The following is an 18112-nucleotide window of genomic DNA, read 5'->3' as shown; positions in this document are numbered from 1 at the left end:
AGTAATCTGTTCTTTCTCCTAAGTGATTACGAAACAGTATCTCCTCCTAGCCATTAAGTAAAGAGATCCTAGAGAAACTGGGGTAAATTTCCAACTAAAATAAGCAACAACTTCTCTTTAAATGAATGATATTCAAACCTTCAGATGAGCAAGTCTGAGACAAGTTCACTCCACTGAAGCTCTGGATGTATTCAAAGTACAAAGACTCTGTTACTTGCACAACGTAACATAATTTGTATGATGCAGCAAGTTTAGACCTCACGTATCAGTATTATTTGTGTACCCAAAGGCTTCTGATTAGCTCAGCTCTACAAAGCCAGCATGGGTGAGTTTACCTGTATAGTCCTCTGAGTGCCATCAATGGTGACGGACAATAAGGGTGAAGCCAGGTTCCACTCGCTGGTCACATTTAGTTTCTTCCCATCAACTTCCACCTGTTGTGACACCAAACAAGGCTGTTACTATGAAGACAGACAGAAAACTGATCTCAAGTTCATTACTGCATACAAAGCAGCAACCATTTTAAAACAGATGGCTCCCAAACAACCTGTCATGTTTACTGCTTCTGCCATAAAAGACAGGGTCCAACAACAGAGTCTTCCAGCTATCTCTGGGGAGAGGTGAAGGACCTGTGAACAGCTGCCTCCGAGTAGCAAGGTTTCAAGTGATTTCCAGCAAGTAACAAACAGCCATCCAACTTTTAAACCTATCTGGACATGCTACATTTACTGCAATTAGACAAGTAATGCATATAAATTCCAGTGACACCTCGCAACCCACACAACAGGGCTTGCATATAATATTCTCTCCAAGGACCAAGGAAGAACTTTTCCTATGCGTCTAATGAAGGGTTCTGCATTGTTATCTTAATTAATATGAGGCAGTAATTAATTCTTCATTGTTGTGCCTCAAAGTCCAGGAAAACTTTGCAAATTCTGTCATGTTTTCTTCCAATATACAGCTGATCAGAGGAATACAATTTCTGACTTGAATGCCAATATGGTTATCCAGAAAGAAATTTAAAAAACAAAACAAAAACAAACAAACAAACAGACAAAAAAAACGACAAAAAAAATTTTATACAAGAGCATTTCTATGTGAAGAGCAAAAACCCTGAGTTCAGAAAAAAGTGTAGATACACACAGAGCAGCTGTAATGACACTTCCGTTATTCTTCCATGGTAAAATGCTGTCTGTTTAAACACACGTATTACACATTCAACACTGGTAGAGTCTCAGAAGAAGAGCTGGGTTATGAAAAAAACTATTATTATGGAAGGAATAATATAATTACTGATTAACGTTTGTGGCATGTTTGGAACACTCATCATGCTAATCAAGGTAGGCACATGATTTCAGTTACATATTTTACCATAAACAGAAGAAAAATCATGGTTGGCTGATTTCCTTCCTCTTTCAAAATCTCCAAAATATTTTCAATCCATAAATTGCAGACAATATTGACAATGACACAAATATTGCATACATTCTCAGTAAACTAGAAGAAAATTACTGCGTTTAGACTAAAAGCTGAGCCCACGTTTTGCAAAATAAAACTTATAAAGCCTGCTCTTTTAGATCTCAGACTAATCATTATTTCATCTTATAACAAGAACAGGCAATTGTAATCTTAGTGTAACTTAAAAGAAATCCATAACAGACAAGTGCAGAGGAGCAATGTATAATTTGATAATTTTATTTCAGTTAAGAAAAACTCTGGCTTAAAAAGACCCTCTAGTTTTATAGGCTTTAGAACACAAAACCTGTCTGTTAGTGATACAATCTACTCAACTTCTATGGGCTTTAACTATAAATGAAGTTACATGTCAAGAACATGAAGAAAAACAAGTCATTTATAATGGTTCACCGATAGGCCAGATTAGCTGGCATGCTTCAGGTACTTTACACTGCTCCAGTGATGCAAACCAGCCACAAACCTGGCTTCAGTTAAGCCAGACCTGCAGCTGGTTTGCATTGGCAGAGCACTGCAAAGCAGCTGGAACATGCTGGTGAACCCAGCCTGCTCTCAGCAACCCTGAATCAGCAAATACGGTCCTTATTGAGAGCAGCAGAAACATCTGAAAAAGACTTTCCAAACCGAGTAAAGCAAATCCGGTGCTCTGTCTCAACCCTCTGATTAGCAACTGTTTAAAAAGCTGTCCGTCACTATTGCTATAACCAAAGAAAGACCGTCGGCACTGGAACCTGGGCCTGAAAACATCATTTGCCACGTTTCCCCAGGGAAGGAGGGGAGATGGTATGAAAGCATACCAGGCTACTGGCCGCCAAAAAAACTTCCAACCGTACGCCGTGCTTGTTGCACTGCGGGATTTACAGGCAGCCTCGCAGAAAATCTATAGCCGATTTCTATAGTCCTAGCGAAGGGTGTTCCAGTGGCAAGATGCAAGTCGATACCTCCACAACAAACTCAATTTAATCATTAGCTCTTTCGTCACTGTACAGATGAACAAAAGAAAAGTAAACCAAGTGTGTCACAGCGGTAAATGACCTGTTTAAGATCCCTCACAAGGGTCCATACAAGCCTAGCCATCATTGATTCCAGATTACACTACTATAAAAAAAATTTCTGGTGGGAACCACCCTGAAAGAAGAGACGGAAGCAGCCAGATGGTAAGTCTGAACAAGAACACTATGGCTGCTCATGTGCAATAGAAAAACCAGTGGACAATATATTGCCTCTACTGTCTTTTCCCCATTCAAGAAAGAATAAAGGGCTGGGGGTGGGGGAGTGTTATCTGAACTAATGCATACCCCCAGAAAACTGCAGCAGCCTTCTCACAGAATGGAGCTACAGGCTTTTAGCTGCTTTCACCTGGGGCTCATCATGGTATGCGCAACTGGGGAGGAGGATGTGAAGCCAAGAGGATCACAAGGAAGTTGGCTATCCCTGCTCCAGTGGGTAGGATGACAAAGCCAGGAGGCCAAGCCATCAGAGAAAATGAACAAGGACTGAGGGCAAGAGATTTACCACGTAGTGAGCCTATTACCTGCACTACAAACAAGGGGAAAGCCGGGGGTGACAACCAGATGGGGGTTGAAATCAAACCAATGCTTTACCCAATAGAGCAAATTCTGTAGCTCAGCAGCCAACAGCTGGCTAGTTGGTAGAGGTAGGGGAATAGATAAGATGTTCGAAGAATTTGTCAGAAGTTTGCATTTGCCTTCATTCCTCCTCTAGCAATGGATAGAACCTAACAAATGCTGCAATAAAACCAGGGCCTTTTTGCTTTAGTCTTGGGGAGAGGGGGGTGAAGTGGGACACAAGGACAACTAATGAAGAGTTACACTGACTGTTTCCTGGTTTATTTTGTTCCTGTGCTCATAAGACAGCCAGGAACAAATCATCACTCAATGGATACTGGATACACTTGAACTGTGGGGAAGAGATCCCAGTCAAATCACTCATGCGGAGGGCCACATTGTACTTTACACCACAGCTATATAGTCTAACTCTACCCTCAACCACTCAGTCCCAAGTGTATGCATGTGTGTATATGCGTGCATACGTGCATCATATTGTGTTGTGTGGGGGAATTACTCTATAGTAACTATGGTTGTTTGAACCATTGCTACACTACATAATGCAGCGTGGTCGTGGTGGATTTTTTTTTTTATTTTTTTATTTTTTTAATAGGATGGTTTGTCCCTTTGTAAGGGCATAAAAGATAAAAGCAGCCATGGTCCTCCTTTACAATTATTTCCAATTCAAAAGCTATTGTAATGAGGTCTCAGAAAGAAGAATGACAAGTCCAAGACATGATGCTAGAAAAAGGTCAACAGCTTACTCTACTGTCATAGCTTTGCAGACTTTCGCTGGCATGCACCTTAACTACACAAGTAGCAGCCCCTTCACCTCTTGTGGACTGAGTTCCTGATGTTCAGCATGATAGGTACCAGCTAACCAATAGTGCAAAGCATAATCTGCATTCAGTTTCCTTCAGAGAACATCATTTGGCATTCTATATGCATGTCAGGCAATTAAAGGAGGCAGCACAAGCCTGAGTGTTATAGCCCTGTTAATTTACTAATGCAGAGTCTCGCATACATCTGGCACATGTCACTTCTTTTCTCCTGGAAATGAAGGTGGTTTTCCAGGAGACTGGAGGGCAGCTTGAGCAGTTGTTTCCTGCCTGATGTTTCAAACATTATGCCTGAAGTTCCTCATGCCAGCCTTGGGGCTGACTAACTTAAGTCTGCTGATTTAATCCTATGGTTCCAGTTTTGCCTCCCAGCACAGTGTTTAACTCTACTTTAACTTGATGCTTTTGGTTTAACTCCTGGCCTAGAGAGTCCTGGCCCTAACTACTGAGTTATGCCCTGATTCCTTACACTCCTTAACGCTACCTCTTGCTGTAGCAGAAGTGATGGCTTTCGCTAGTCCATCAGATCAACCCAATGAAAACTCATCCTCTGCAGACCTGCCTTGCTGAAATCTTTCTCTGATCATGACAGCTGCCCATGAAGATGTTATCTTTCAGGAAAACAGACATTACTATTCACAGGAGATTTATGAATATTCAGTGTCATAGACTCCAACCCCTTCAACTGCCATTAATTTAGCTGTAAATCTAAGGCACATCCAGTGGGCAGCAAGGACTCTACAAACTGAAACTTTAAAATCATCCTGGAAGGAAGGAACAATGGTAGCAAGCATCACTGTTGTAAATATGAGGTAGTGTACATGTTTGAGGACTTCCCTCAGGTCTACACAAAAGAAAGATGTCCTTTTCACTGGGAAAAGTAACTGTCTTGGGCAGAAGCCTCATCATCTCCATAACTGCTAAACACCCATGCCAAAATAGCAAGGAGATTCTTTTCATTTTTATGAGTCAGGGAAAGGATACCTATTTGCTTCTTGTGCAGACGAGAGGGCAGGCGGAGGACTCATAGCACAGTGTGGCAACAGAAGGTCCAGTTGTAGGCAGCAGTATTCAGTAACAGTCTGCAGTGATCGCAGACTAAGCCAAATTGAGTTGGACAAAGCGGCTTTTGGTTCCCAAACAGTTTTCACAAAAATCCTGAAATTATCACCTAATCTACTGTCCAGCTAATGGAGAAGCACATGGAATGGAAAAGGCAAGTGAAAACTGCCCTATGCCAAAGCTGTTGTCCCTTACCTTTTGCAGTCCCATGCATCCTTAGGAATGAGAGCGAAGTCTTCATGGGGCTGATGAGTCTAAGGCTTCCGTTAGGAGCATGACAGGCATTTTGTAAAATATTTTCCTAGCTCTCAGTGTAAAAAAGCCTCTTTCCCAGTCAGCAGGAGAGCTGAAACACCATCTTGCATCTCTCTGCATGTTCCCAACGTAATAACCACAACACACTTCTGTATCATCAAAATCACCAGCCACTGGGAGGCTGTAAGGCCTTGTGGTCATTTGCAGAGTTGTCTTGGCAATTCTTGGATCTTCCTATACTATTTTCTCCAACTGCCCACATTGTCTTCAAGTACCTTGAATAAAAAGGGAGTAGTCGTATCTGCCACATTAAGAAATAGTATCAACCAAATAGTATTTCACACGTTGGCATTCATAAATGCAAAGAAACCCATAAAGATTTCCCATGTGGGCAGTTCTTATTAGTTAAATGCCACCTTCTTGTATACGCTTTCTCTCCTGTTCTTTGGACTGTATTTGCCAGGGACCCAGGGTCTGATTACCCATAAAGTATTTGACATTTTTCAGGGCCATGTCTGGGAAGAGGTGACAGAGTGTACTCTTGTCAAGTTTGCAGATGGCACAAAACTGGAGCAAACAGTTAACACACTCTAGGGCAGGGCTGCCATCCAAGCGGGGCCTAGACAGGCAAGAGGAAGGGGCTAGTGGAAACTTTGTGAAATTAGAGACAAATTGTTAAGTCCAGCACGTGGGAAGGAAGAGCCCATTGCAATGATACAGGTCAGGGAGCAGCTCTGTGGAGAAGGACTTGGAGCCATGGGCAGACATCAGCTGGACACGAATAAGTCAGCAGCATGCCCTGGCAGCAAAGGCAGCAAACAGTGTCCTGTGCCCTGTTAGTAAAATATAGTCTGCTGACAGAGGGAAGTGATCAGCCCCCTCTACTCAAAACTCAGACCCTGTCTAGATACTGTGTCCACAAGACAGAGCAGTTGTTTAGTTATACAAAGTTCCCATTAGCCCATTCCTCTTGCCTGTCTAGGTCCCACTGGGTGGCAGCATTGCCCCTGACTGTATTGAGCAGTTTCCCCAATTCTGTCTTCTGTAAATTTTATGACCATGCACTCCCATTGCCTCCTCCAGGTCGTTGATAAGGCTGTTGAACAAGACTGGTCACAATACAGACCCTTGGTGACCTCCAAGTAGAGTACAACCCCTTAATCACAAACCACTGAGCCCGACCAGTCAATTGGCTTTTTATCCAGCTGGTTGTATGAGATGGTGCTAAAGTCAAGGTGAATGACATTTGCTGCTCTCCTCTAGAACACAAAGCCTGTCAGTTTAGCACAGAAGGCTCTCAGGGTGATCAGCCCTCAGTAAATTCAGGCAGACTGTTCCCTATCACCTCCTTTGTGTGCCCAGAAATGTGCTCCAGGAGGACTCACTTTACAGACTTCTCAAGAATTGGAGTGAGGCTGACCAGGCTGTAGTTCCATGGGGTTTGCCTGTGGCCTTTCTGAAGACCGGTGCAACATGCGCTTTTCTCCAGTAATGAGGGACCTCCCTCAACCTTTTAAAGGTATAGAGCAGTCAGCTCTCGGCACTCTTGGGTACAGTCTGTCTGGTCTCATGGATTTCCATGAGTTGAACTCACCCAAATCACTGATTTGATCGGCATCTGCCTTCTCCCTGAACTCTCACTAATAACAGAAGCCTGGGGGACTTTGCTGGTGAAGACTGAAGCAAATAAGTCATTAGGTGTCTCAAGCTTATCTGTGTCTGCTGTTACCAAATCACTTGTCTGTTGATGCAGCATTTCCCCTTTTCAGCTTTTTATTACTAATGCAGTGGTAGAAGCTCTTCTTGTTGCTCCTAACATTCCTTGCAACTGTCAACTTTCCTAACACCATCCCTCCACACCCGGATTATTTTTCTAAATTCCTCCTCTGCATCCTGTCCCTGCTTCCACCTCTCAAATGCTGCCTTTTTGTATCGGAGCTCTGCCATTATACCTACTCTTAATAAAACTGTTTTCCTGATAAAGGTGTTTTCCTGAGTATTCTTGCACTTAGAGGATGCTGTCCTTAAAGACCTCCCAGCTTTTCTGAGCTCTTTTGCTCTTCAGAGCTGTCTCCCATGGAAGTCTCCCTACCTGATAAATAAAGAATAAACTGAAGTCCAGGCTCTGTACTCTTGTAATCTTGTTCCTCACTCAATTCAGGATCCTGAACACCCATCATTTATTTCATGGTTGCCACAGCCAAGGCTGTCATTAATTACCATATCTTCAACAGGTTCTTCCTTGATAATGAATAGCAGATCTGGCTGTGTCAACACCAGATCACCCATTAAGTACCAGTATCAACCAGTTAATCCCAAACACCCTTCAGAAATCTTCTTCTTCGCATCCCACCAGGTTGCCCTTCCAAAGATGTCAGGGTGCTCTGTGAGGACCATGTTCTGTGACACAGAGATTTCTTCCGGTTGTTTAAAGAAGTCTTAGTCTACTTCCTCAGCTAGATCAGGTGGTGTGTAACATACTCCCACCATGCTATTTTAATTTTTTTTAATTGATCAAGTCAGTAGCTTTCACCTGCCCAGGTGATTTCATAGCCTGGATACTTGGCTTTCAGCCTCTCTGTAGGCATAGAACAATTTGCTCTCCAAAACCCATGGCAAATCCATAAACATAGATGGTCTTCTCCTTACTCTGGTAAAGGATCCTTCCGGGCCCCAAGCGCTTACAGTCGTATCTCTGCTTCTTAAGCTCTGCCCACTCATATCCGCACACAGCGTACTTGCTGATGCTGGTCTTTGGGCTAGCTGCAGTGCATGCACACACCAGCATGTATCCAAAGACACTGACGGGATTAGCATCCACACCAGCAACATGTGCCAGCCCCTTTCCCACCATCACCACCTGGGCTGCATGCAACAGTGCCATTAAAACCCCAATTTTCAATGCACAGGTCATACAGGCTTTATCAGGGAAATCCACATTGAAACCACTTTCAAGACGACTGGCCTCATTTCGATGAAAAAATAATCAAAGCTGAAAATGTCATAAAAAGGGAGGCTTCTTCCTTTTGTTTCCATAGATAACTATTTTATGTGCTTTCTTCTGAGAACACCACATGAAGAAACTTAGTAGACAGATGCTTCCTTTAGCACACTAAAATGTCTTAAAAGTTTTGCTTATCAAAATTAGCAATGGTCTAAAAATCTGCAAGATTAGCTGCAAAAAAGTGCATGAAAGAGCAAATAGGACAGAGAGACCCTGTGGCCAACAGCACAGCGTATCGACAAACTCATAAAAACGTCAGAAAGAGAAGTTCCTTTAAGCCTGAAACCGTGGCTTTCAAACAAGAACTGAAGTCACTGATGCTTATATGAGAGCAATTTTTTGATTCAGATTAACCACTTGTTTTAGCCTGCATTTTCAGCTTGTAGTTATTGACAATATATTCACATCAGATTAATGGACTGACCTCTTTTCTTCTTTTCTTCAAGTGACTGTAAGGTTAGTTTTTTTGGTTTTGGACTTTTGAAGTGATTGGCCAGGTGCTTTCAAAAGGAAGTTAAAGTAGGTGAGCTTCAATCTCATTAAAAAGGCCTCTTTTTTTAAAAAAAACAAACTTTCCTTTTGCTCATATCAGCACTTACTTTTTTAAAAGACCCCAAGAGAGAGTTCCAGTCTATAGATCACTTGTCCTGGAGAACGCTTTGTTAACTATTTATAGATCACGTCCTTTTGTACCAAACTAGATCAAGCAATTTATTCAGTGCATGACTGCAGGAGAGAAATTCATTTGCTCTAAGTGTCATCAAGGCAGCCTTTTACCTGCCATGAACAAGACCAGAAGATCTGAATTGCTGGGCTTTTTACTTCAAATGTACATTTTGACATTGTGTGGGGTGCCACCATTTCTTTCAAGTTTTCAAAGTATTAAGCACATTCATAGAATGGGCAGTCCTTAATCACAGGAAGAACAAATAGCCCATAACCACTAGAACAAAGCAAACACATGTGCACGCATTCAAATTATTGCTCTACAAAGTAGCACGTATAGATGCAAATTGCCATTAGCTGCTTTGGGATATCTCACTTCAGAAATGGGAGCATGCCAGCCTAGAGACCAAGGAGAAGGGCACACAACTGGCATCAGCTCCTCAGCTTAACAACAGACTCAAAACAAGAGAGAGAAGCGATGGCCTTCATCACCTCTAATCAGCAAGGCCTTTCTTCAAGCATTCACCAGGGAAGTGATCCTCTTTGTAAAACCTAGCAGAGAGGCTGTCCACAGCAAAAACGCTCCACTGTGGCCAATGCTGTTTTACTACTTCAGTTTTCTTTGTGGAGTCATTACTAAGATGATACCTCATATTTGTAACCTGCCTGAGCCCACTAAAGTTAAAAAAAAAAAAAAAAAAAAAAAAAAAAAAAAAAAAAAAAAGAAAGAAAAAGTTAAAAGCACAGAAAGAAAATAAATCAGCTGTTAAAAAAATCATTGACACTTGCTAACAGCTCCAGACATAAAAAGTACAGCTGGTTTGGGGAACATGGGGGTCTACTGTTATAGGACCAATGTGGAAGAGAAGAAGAAAGAACATGCCTTGCTTTCCTTTTCCAGTTGCTCCACTGAGAGAAACTCCCTGGCTCTGCCTAGCTAAACATGCTCTAGGCTGGCTACAGGTGTTGCTCCTAGATGGCTGGAAAATGGTGCAGGTGGTTCGAACTGTATCGCTACCATCCCGTGCATACAGGGCACTTCCAAAGTTCCGCTGCACTCCTACTTGCCTTGGCTGATAGGATAATGTGTTGGAGATACTCTTGTTCTCTGTCTTGAAAAGGGGTCTAGCATAGAGACCAATGACAGGATCTGGGTCATTAAGGGCATTATGCTGGGAAAAAAATACAGTGGTAAAAGAAATAGTGATAAGGTAGACACTGCTTTAGTAGCTTTTGAGTCATGATTCATGCCTATGTACTGAAATCACAACACAAGCCTGATTCCTAAATGACCTTCAGCTGCAGAGTTTCTGTTCTTTCACTTCAGAGGCACACAGGGTTCCCAAGCCCTATCCCACTTGACAGTGGGATAAATTCCCAAAGAATGGCATTATCATACCAAAGTGCCAGTATGAAACATAACAGACATAAACCTCATTCTAAACATACACACTAGACAAAGAACACATTTTGGAATAGATTTTTTTTTTAAAGCATTCATCTAATACCTGTAATCATTTAGTGAAAGTTATGCAATAAGGATACAGAAACTAAGAACAAGTTTTTTTTAAAAAATAGAGAGACGATATCACCAGAAGCTTGATCTCAAACTTAGAGTCAAGAATTAATGAATTCCTGCCTTGACTGCCAATGTGCTGCTGACAATTCATACATAACTCTCAGGTCTCTATTTTTGTTTTCTTAATTGAGAGAGAGGGGTGGGAATTAGCACTGGCTATTGAGGAACTCCCAGTACCACTACCCAGATACCCATTTGGAAAAATATCATTAGAGAATAGAAATTAGGAAGATTATTTTAAAAAAACAACTTTTTTTTTAATAAGATGACAGGCAGACCAACATATGCACACACATCCTCAACATCAAAAAAAAAATTATTAGGTCCTACTGGTCTCCTTTCTATCTCCTTTCTAAACTGAGAATTATGCATTAGACAGGCTTCCACTTCTGGTCTAAACAAAGCATACTACAACAATTTGAAGAGGATTTGAAATCACAAGGACCATATCCATCAACTGAGAAGTGTTTTACTTCACACATCATTTACAACTTGATACAGAGATCCAACAAAATCAGCAGGCTCCAAAATAGCTAATGAGAAAGAAAAGCATCACTTCATTACATTTGGAAGTTGTGCTCTACCTTGGCCTAGTTATGTAGGGTGGATGCTAACACTGGACAGTGTCTGCCACTGATTTCAATTACTTTTTTCCATTGTACTACCATGGCAGCAAGGCTACCTTCTCTTCAAATTAGTAAACAGCTAAAATAAGCAACAGTTAAAAAAAAAAAAAAAAAGAAAAAAAAAAGAAAAAAGTGTCTTCGATTTGACATTGTGTAGTGACAAGAAGAAAGTACAGTGGGCAACTGGGTATGGATTTCATCCAGCAGTTCCAACCTGCTGCTCTCAGCTGTCACAACAGGATATAGGTCACCAGTAGTCCTTTGGATATCCCTGGCCCAAGGTTATTCACCACTTAAGCTAAAAGATTTACATGCAAAATATCTGCAGTTGCGTATCGTCCCCAAACTGCCCCGGATGTTTCAGCACAATAAGCGTGTCATGGAATCAAACCTAATTCTTTTTAACACCAAATCTATTTTGGTATTATCTGCAGTCCAATGTCCGCCCTTTGACCAAGTAGTTGAAGGGAACACTGCTGTATGTTCTATCAATCCACTGGACCGGGGGTGGGGATGGACGGATGGACATGACAGCTAGACTACTTACATAGTTTCCCAAGTATAAGAAAAATAGTGGTTGTAGGAGACCTTTTCTTTCTTACAGCCAGAAGATAAAAAAGCTACTTTCATTTTTTAAATACAAATAAGCATTGGGAAAGAGACTAGATGCAATAAAAACTACCTGTAAGCCTATTCCCACTGTTTGGTTTGTTTCCAAGTTTTATAACTTTAAAATCAAAGCAAGCATTTTAGCTGATGACTTTTCAAGAAGCTGGTCAGAAGTAATAGCATCATCAGATGCTTACTGAAACCCTTCCACCATTCCCTGCTCTGCAACCACACACGTGAATCATCTCTCTTGGGCATCTTTGACCAGCACCAAGACAACAATATTAATTTTTTTTCAAAACACACCAGCCATCTTGAAGAGAGAAGAATGAACTGTAAGGAATTATCAGGAGTAATAGTAGGCATATTTCCTCTTTAGAAACCCCTCCTCTAGCTTTTAAAATAAGCCCAGAAAAGGGAGTAGGAATGTCACCGCTCCAGAGGTGTCAGTGATAAATAGAAAAGGGAAGAGCACGGGCCGGTGCCACAAGGGATAAGGACACAAAGCTGGCCCAGCAGAGAAAATATGAGATATCAGTAGAGACATAAGCCACTTCCACAGAAGAGGAAACGCTAAAAAGTTTTAAAGCATTTCCATAAGCAGAACAAATCAAGTCATGTAGCAGTGTGAAAAAGATGTTTACATCTAATGCTATTTACCTTAACACAGTTAATGGGATCACATTGTTTATGTTAACAAACCGATTACCACAAATGCACTCAAAGGGCATAAAAGTACTGTTTGTGAATAGACACATCTTCGCAGTCCGTATTTCCTCATGAACCCAGCCACTTACATTCAGATAGGTGATAGTGGCTTGCTAATGATTTTTACCAGGGTAAACTCAAATTCACCATGCTAATAGAACCAGTTAAATAAGAAACAATATTTCCTTCAAAAACATCATATAAATTAAATTAGAGTACTTTTTAATGTTTTGGGTTGAACAATCTTAATTACATTTTTAGCACATAAAAGTTGATATGGAAACTGTTCCACAAGTTGTTTGGAACATTCAGTTTTCCAATCTACGTAAATGTAGGGGAAAAAGTGAAGTACACACCCTGAAATAATTTGGCATTAGAGACAGATTACCTACATCCTTTAGCATTAAACAAAGATAATTTCCTCAACAGAAAAACCTCGTGAAGTGATTACGATACTGTGACTACAAAATTGCAGTCAGCACCTGCTAAACAACCTCTTTATTTTAATCACCTATAAATATTCAGACTTTGGGCAAAGCAAAAACATACATCTTTATAACAGTTGTCAACAAGAACAGAATAAGTTTTGTACTGTCCTAAATAAAACATGCAATCGCCACACATTAAGCTGCATACTTACTACAACATTGTGAAATTCTGGAGATAGGAATTAGATATCAATTAGATACTAGATCAGAAGAAAACATACAGAGAATACAATGCAATCATGAGATCTACTTCTTGGGCAGCAATGCATGGAGCATCCTGATAGCACAGTGCCTATTGTCTTTGCCTGCTTAAAAACCACGGGAAATGTATCAGCTTCTTTTTTGAAGGTTTTGTCACAAAACGTTTATCTTTGATAGAATTGTACTGTGGAGCTATCCCTAAACACATTCTGGGATCTTTCGGAAACTCCATTAATGTTTCTTATATGCGAATAATTATTAACCTATTTTTTCTATTGTCTTTTTCTAAAAACTGAGAAGACACAATCTTTCAGTCCAATAGCCATCATTTCATATTCTCCAATGTAGCCACAAAACATCAGTGAAATTACAAAGACAGGAAAAATGCAGGGAGTTTACCTGTGGATCATAATGCTTCCATATTCAAAGCCCTACCCATCCCCAGAGACACTAACATTTTCCTGCTTTTTCCCTAACACTAAACAAGGGTCTGATTCCTGAGCCCAGTAGAGCTGGCTGGGCTCTGTCTAACACGCATTGAAGAAAACATCCTACACAGCAGACGGGGACCCTCATACGCTCATTGTATAGGGATTTCCACTGTCCCAGTCATTTAAAACGGTCCCCACACCAGACTGTGGAGATGCTCCAGCCAGGGATCAAAGACCAGGAAAATCTCTAGAAGAGAAGTTCCTTCTCTTTAGAGACAGCAGAGCAGAGCTCAATGCAAGGAAGGCAATGCTCCTGCACTAATTCCGCTCCCATTTTCACAATAAACTCTCTACCAGGGGCATCCCTGCTCTTAAAGCAATAACCCAGTCCAAATCATTCGACCAGATACTACAAAGGCAGTATATGCATACGGCGTAGAGACGATTGGAGTTTACCTCCAGTGACGTGATATGGGGCAGCAATCAGCTGATCTTCTGAATTTCCTTTAAGAACTGTGTGAAATTTATTCTGTCTTACTAAGAAGCAAGATTTAATTTTGACATTATAACAGCAAGAACTAGTTGGAAGCATCACAGACTGGAAGGTACAAGACAAAAGACGACATGAAAGATTTTGCTCTGTATAAGCTTTAATTCAGAAAATAAGAGAAAATCTATCTGCACAAGGCATCCTTTGAAGAACCAGAGCTTTCAGCAGGTTGCACCTAAAATCCAAAGAATCAATGCAGCTCACATGGGAAATTTAGGAGATGGTCAATGAAACAAAGCAAAGCCAAAACAAATATGTTAAGACTTTCCTAATATTTTTAAAGAGCTTAAGAGAGGTTCTATGCAAGTATACCAACGGGAAATGTAATACAGTACCAGTGCAAAAGTAGGTAAAATGAAAAATGAAGTAGATAGTGTTCAAAAGCTGAAAAGCATTTTCAAAAAAATTCCAGAAGCAAGTTAGACATATTGGGGAAAAAACCCAGTAAAGTTAATAGAAAGCACCAGCAAATGAAAAATTAATTTGGGATGCAATAAAAAGCCAAAAGAGCTAGTGCAACCCCAGGCCAAAAAGGCAAGGAACATGATCTCTGAGCAGGGAAATCATAGCCCCTGTCTATATAGGGGCCCTACCTGGAAAACCGTGTTAACAAAGCTAACTGCACACATTAAAAATCAAGCATATCATAAGCGGTAGGGAGAGGACTATAAAGAGCCTGGTACAATCATGTATCCATAATTCAAGGCCTTATTATTCAAAAGGTGGTGACGAATTTAGGACAGCACAGAAAGAGCAACAAGGACTGAAGGTGGGCTTGAACATACTGTTATGAAAACCAGCAAAAAGTTGAAAGGGTCAGTGTTCAAATTATTATCGACAGACCTACATAATACCACACCACCTCACTTGCTTCTCTCTAGATAACATCACGTACAATGCTTTGACTTACAGATAGACTTTGGCAGGAACAACAATAACAATTTGAGAATCTCCTGCAGATGTAATCATCATAGCTCTTGACTGGTATGAGTAATATTGGTAAGAATCTTTGAAGCCCACAAACAAGAAACTTCCCTTGGGAGCAAATGCAGCCTCTGCTTCACTGGTCAGGGCTTCCCCCGCTAGCTGTGGGATAAAGACCCAAGAAAGAAGGTAGCACTGTCCCTTCAGATTTTCCTCCACTGTCTTTCCCAAGCACAAGGATACAGATGTTTTGCAGCACTGCTGCTCATCTGTGAAAGTCTGGGATGACCCTAAGATCTGAGAGCCAGGGTTTGGGCTCCTTTACCCTCTGTGCCAGGTGGAACGAGCAAAGGGCAGCCAGGAAACGCAGTAACACGCCAGTCCAGATTCTTCCCGAAGGGCTCCTCATAACTGAGCTCTGAGTCAGCTTTCTGCACATTTTTGGAAGACAGGCTTTCCTTAACCCTAAGACATTAACAGCAGCATTTCATGTGCTTTAAAACATATAATTTTGCCCTAACATTAATTTCAGTTCATCATGTATTTCAGGAACGTTCAGAGTAAGTTGCAGAACTTCCCACTGCACGTTATCAGCTGTACCAAGCAATGAGCTGCAGCTGTAAACACTCCTTTAAGCAAGCTAGTTAACCTAGTGTGCCATGTACAAGGGGTCAGCAGACATGAATGGAAGATTTGGCTGGCTTCAAATATTTAAAATAAAATTGTTATCCGGATCTAAAACGTTGAATGAGGCTAGCATGGTATTTTAACTTCCAAAAGAATCCAATAAGCTTTTGTGAATGCCATTGATAGAATGGCACATGATACTACCAGAGCTATTAGGAAGCTACTTCATGGAAACGAATGATAGCACAAATCACGGACAAGCCCTAGTTTTCATACAGCCATTAAATACATGTCATTTTCAACTTGCCACTACTTGCACCTCCCGTAACAATTATTCTCAATTTCTTTTCATCTGTCCCATAAAAAATGATTGCTTCTGCTTTACTTAATCCTCCACTTACATCAACCCTATTGTTCGTTTCCTTCCCTTTCATCTTCTCCACATTAATTCCCCACATCGCTTTTGATCTAGCTTTTTGTTTCCTTTTTTTCCCCCTACCGATTCTTCCTGATGAAGAATTTACAGCCATAATGTTCATCTGACATGCATGGTGATATTTTATTGATTCGCTACTCTGTCTATTAGTTTTGTATAATGAATAGCATTATACAAAACACAAGATGGGTTGCTTACGCCTATATCTTGGATCTTAAAAATCAATTTAACTGAACTTGAAAAATGTTCCATTTTATCGGTAAATATTCATATTTAATTCTAATTGGAGCAGCATATGCAAGGAGCAGCCAGAGAAAAGAAACATTTCCTCCTCACAGTCCAAAGAATTACTCTTTGCCATAGTGGCAAGCCAAGTAAATAGAATAATTGCGATTTTCACTGCTGTTAAATAAGAAATAGAAAACCTCTCCAGGAACTATTCTGTGTGGCTGTAATAAATGCCCACAGAAACAAGCCAACCTACATTATTCATCCCCCTGCAAAAAGGGTGGTCCTTTCGGAACGGGAAAGACTGCAAGAAGTGGAGCAGCTGATTTGAGCTGATATAAACCATAAGTTACATTTTAAAAAGATGTCATATTTAATTTTTAAGACAAAAAAAAGTGGTATTTAGTTCAGGCAATGCTTAAAACTTAGTGCTGAACATATGCAAGTTTTATGTTCATAAATTAACAGCACAACTCAAGTAAGTAAAGCTCTCAAACAAATATTTTACTTACCATACTGTACCACACTTACTGTAAGATCATATAACCTAAGATAAATTTTGTGTTTACTCAGTTGTGTCAAAACCAGCCACTGGATAAAATCTCTGAGCAGTCCCAGAAGTAGAAGCCAGGACTGAGGCTCCCTTTCTTCCAGCCTCACAGCCCCATGGCCAGCCTGCAACTATGTTCCTCCTCAGGCGTTCAGTCCCCAGCCTCATGAATCTTGTATTCCACCAGCAAAGCTTCAACAAAAGAAGGGCTTTAACTGCTCCCCACTACACGAGACCAGCAGGAGGGAGAGCGGCTGCTGGCCCTCAGCGCTGGTGGTGTTTGTTAGCCCACAGGCGGCAGTGGCAGTGTATGACCTTCAAAGCAAGCAGGTGCAGAAACACCCAATCCATGGTGTGTCGGCAGCAAGAGTTAGGAAAGGGATGCCAACGCTTCAGCCCAGGCAAGATACTGGAAACCCCAGGCACGTGCCAGTACCAACCCTCTACAGGCTTTTACTGACAAAAAAAAACCCAAACTTAAACACCTGAAGTCTTTCAGATACATTAAAGGTTAATCCTGAATTTTGATGAAGGCAAGGCAGGAATTAAAGATCAGCATTCCATCTGCATACAACACTCAGTTCTTCTACAGACCTAGGATGGTCCTTCAGCACACACAGGGAATCATTTGCCATGTTTATCACCACAGTCACCTAAGATTTAGGCGATACTGGACAAGTTTAGAGAACTAAGTTCAGCCATCCTCCTTCTGCCCCAACTACTGGCTGGGGACAGTCAAATGCTCTTTCTTTAAGGAAAACGGACTAAAGGAAAAAGATCAAAAATACAGGTTTTAGGTGTCCTCACCCTTTCTTTTACCTGCTAGGGTTATTTTCATGACAACTGAGCCTTTGCACTTGGCCATATCCATCACCTCTCCTAATCCTAATCTCCTAATTAAACTCTCCCCATAACATTAACATGAACACTTTGTATCTGCCTGTAGAAGACGATGACTTGGCAAGGGCACCATTTGGTATGATGAGCACTGGCCACACGGTTGTTGCCTAACCTCTGGCTCGTCAGTGTTTTACAGGCATCCTAACAGAAAAGCTTTGGGAAAGGACTGGAGAAGCAGAAGAGGGTAACTTTGTAATGGGTAAATTGAAACGATGTCTGTTGTCTTTCTAGTCAATAGATGGTAGAATGGAAAACTTAGGTATCCCTGAGCTTATTAATTTATATTAAGAAACAATAGCAGTAAAAGTCCTTCAGGATGAACAACTGAAGTGGACAAAAAAGCCTATTTTTTCTGCTCTTCAGAAAATCCAGGAAACAAAACTTTTCT

The 18112-nt window shown here is 41.0% G+C and overlaps 1 protein-coding gene across 1 annotated transcript in view; it reads right to left on the bottom strand.

The window, feature by feature from the left end:
* Window positions 1–308: 308 nt before the first annotated feature.
* LOC104135673 (propionyl-CoA carboxylase alpha chain, mitochondrial) overlaps window positions 309–18112 on the bottom strand; it is a 252781-nt gene continuing 234977 nt past the window's right edge. The window contains exon 21 of the mRNA XM_035889044.1: window positions 309–434. Coding sequence (XP_035744937.1) covers window positions 309–434 — 126 coding nt within the window. The remainder of the gene's footprint in view (window positions 435–18112) is intronic.

Source organism: Egretta garzetta, unplaced genomic scaffold (genome assembly GCF_000687185.1).
Source record: "Egretta garzetta isolate BGI_Z169 unplaced genomic scaffold, ASM68718v1 scaffold182, whole genome shotgun sequence".
NCBI classification, from domain to species: Eukaryota; Metazoa; Chordata; class Aves; order Pelecaniformes; family Ardeidae; genus Egretta; species Egretta garzetta.
The sequence above is the reverse complement of the archived record's forward strand: the minus strand, read 5'-3'. Positions and strand labels throughout refer to the sequence as shown.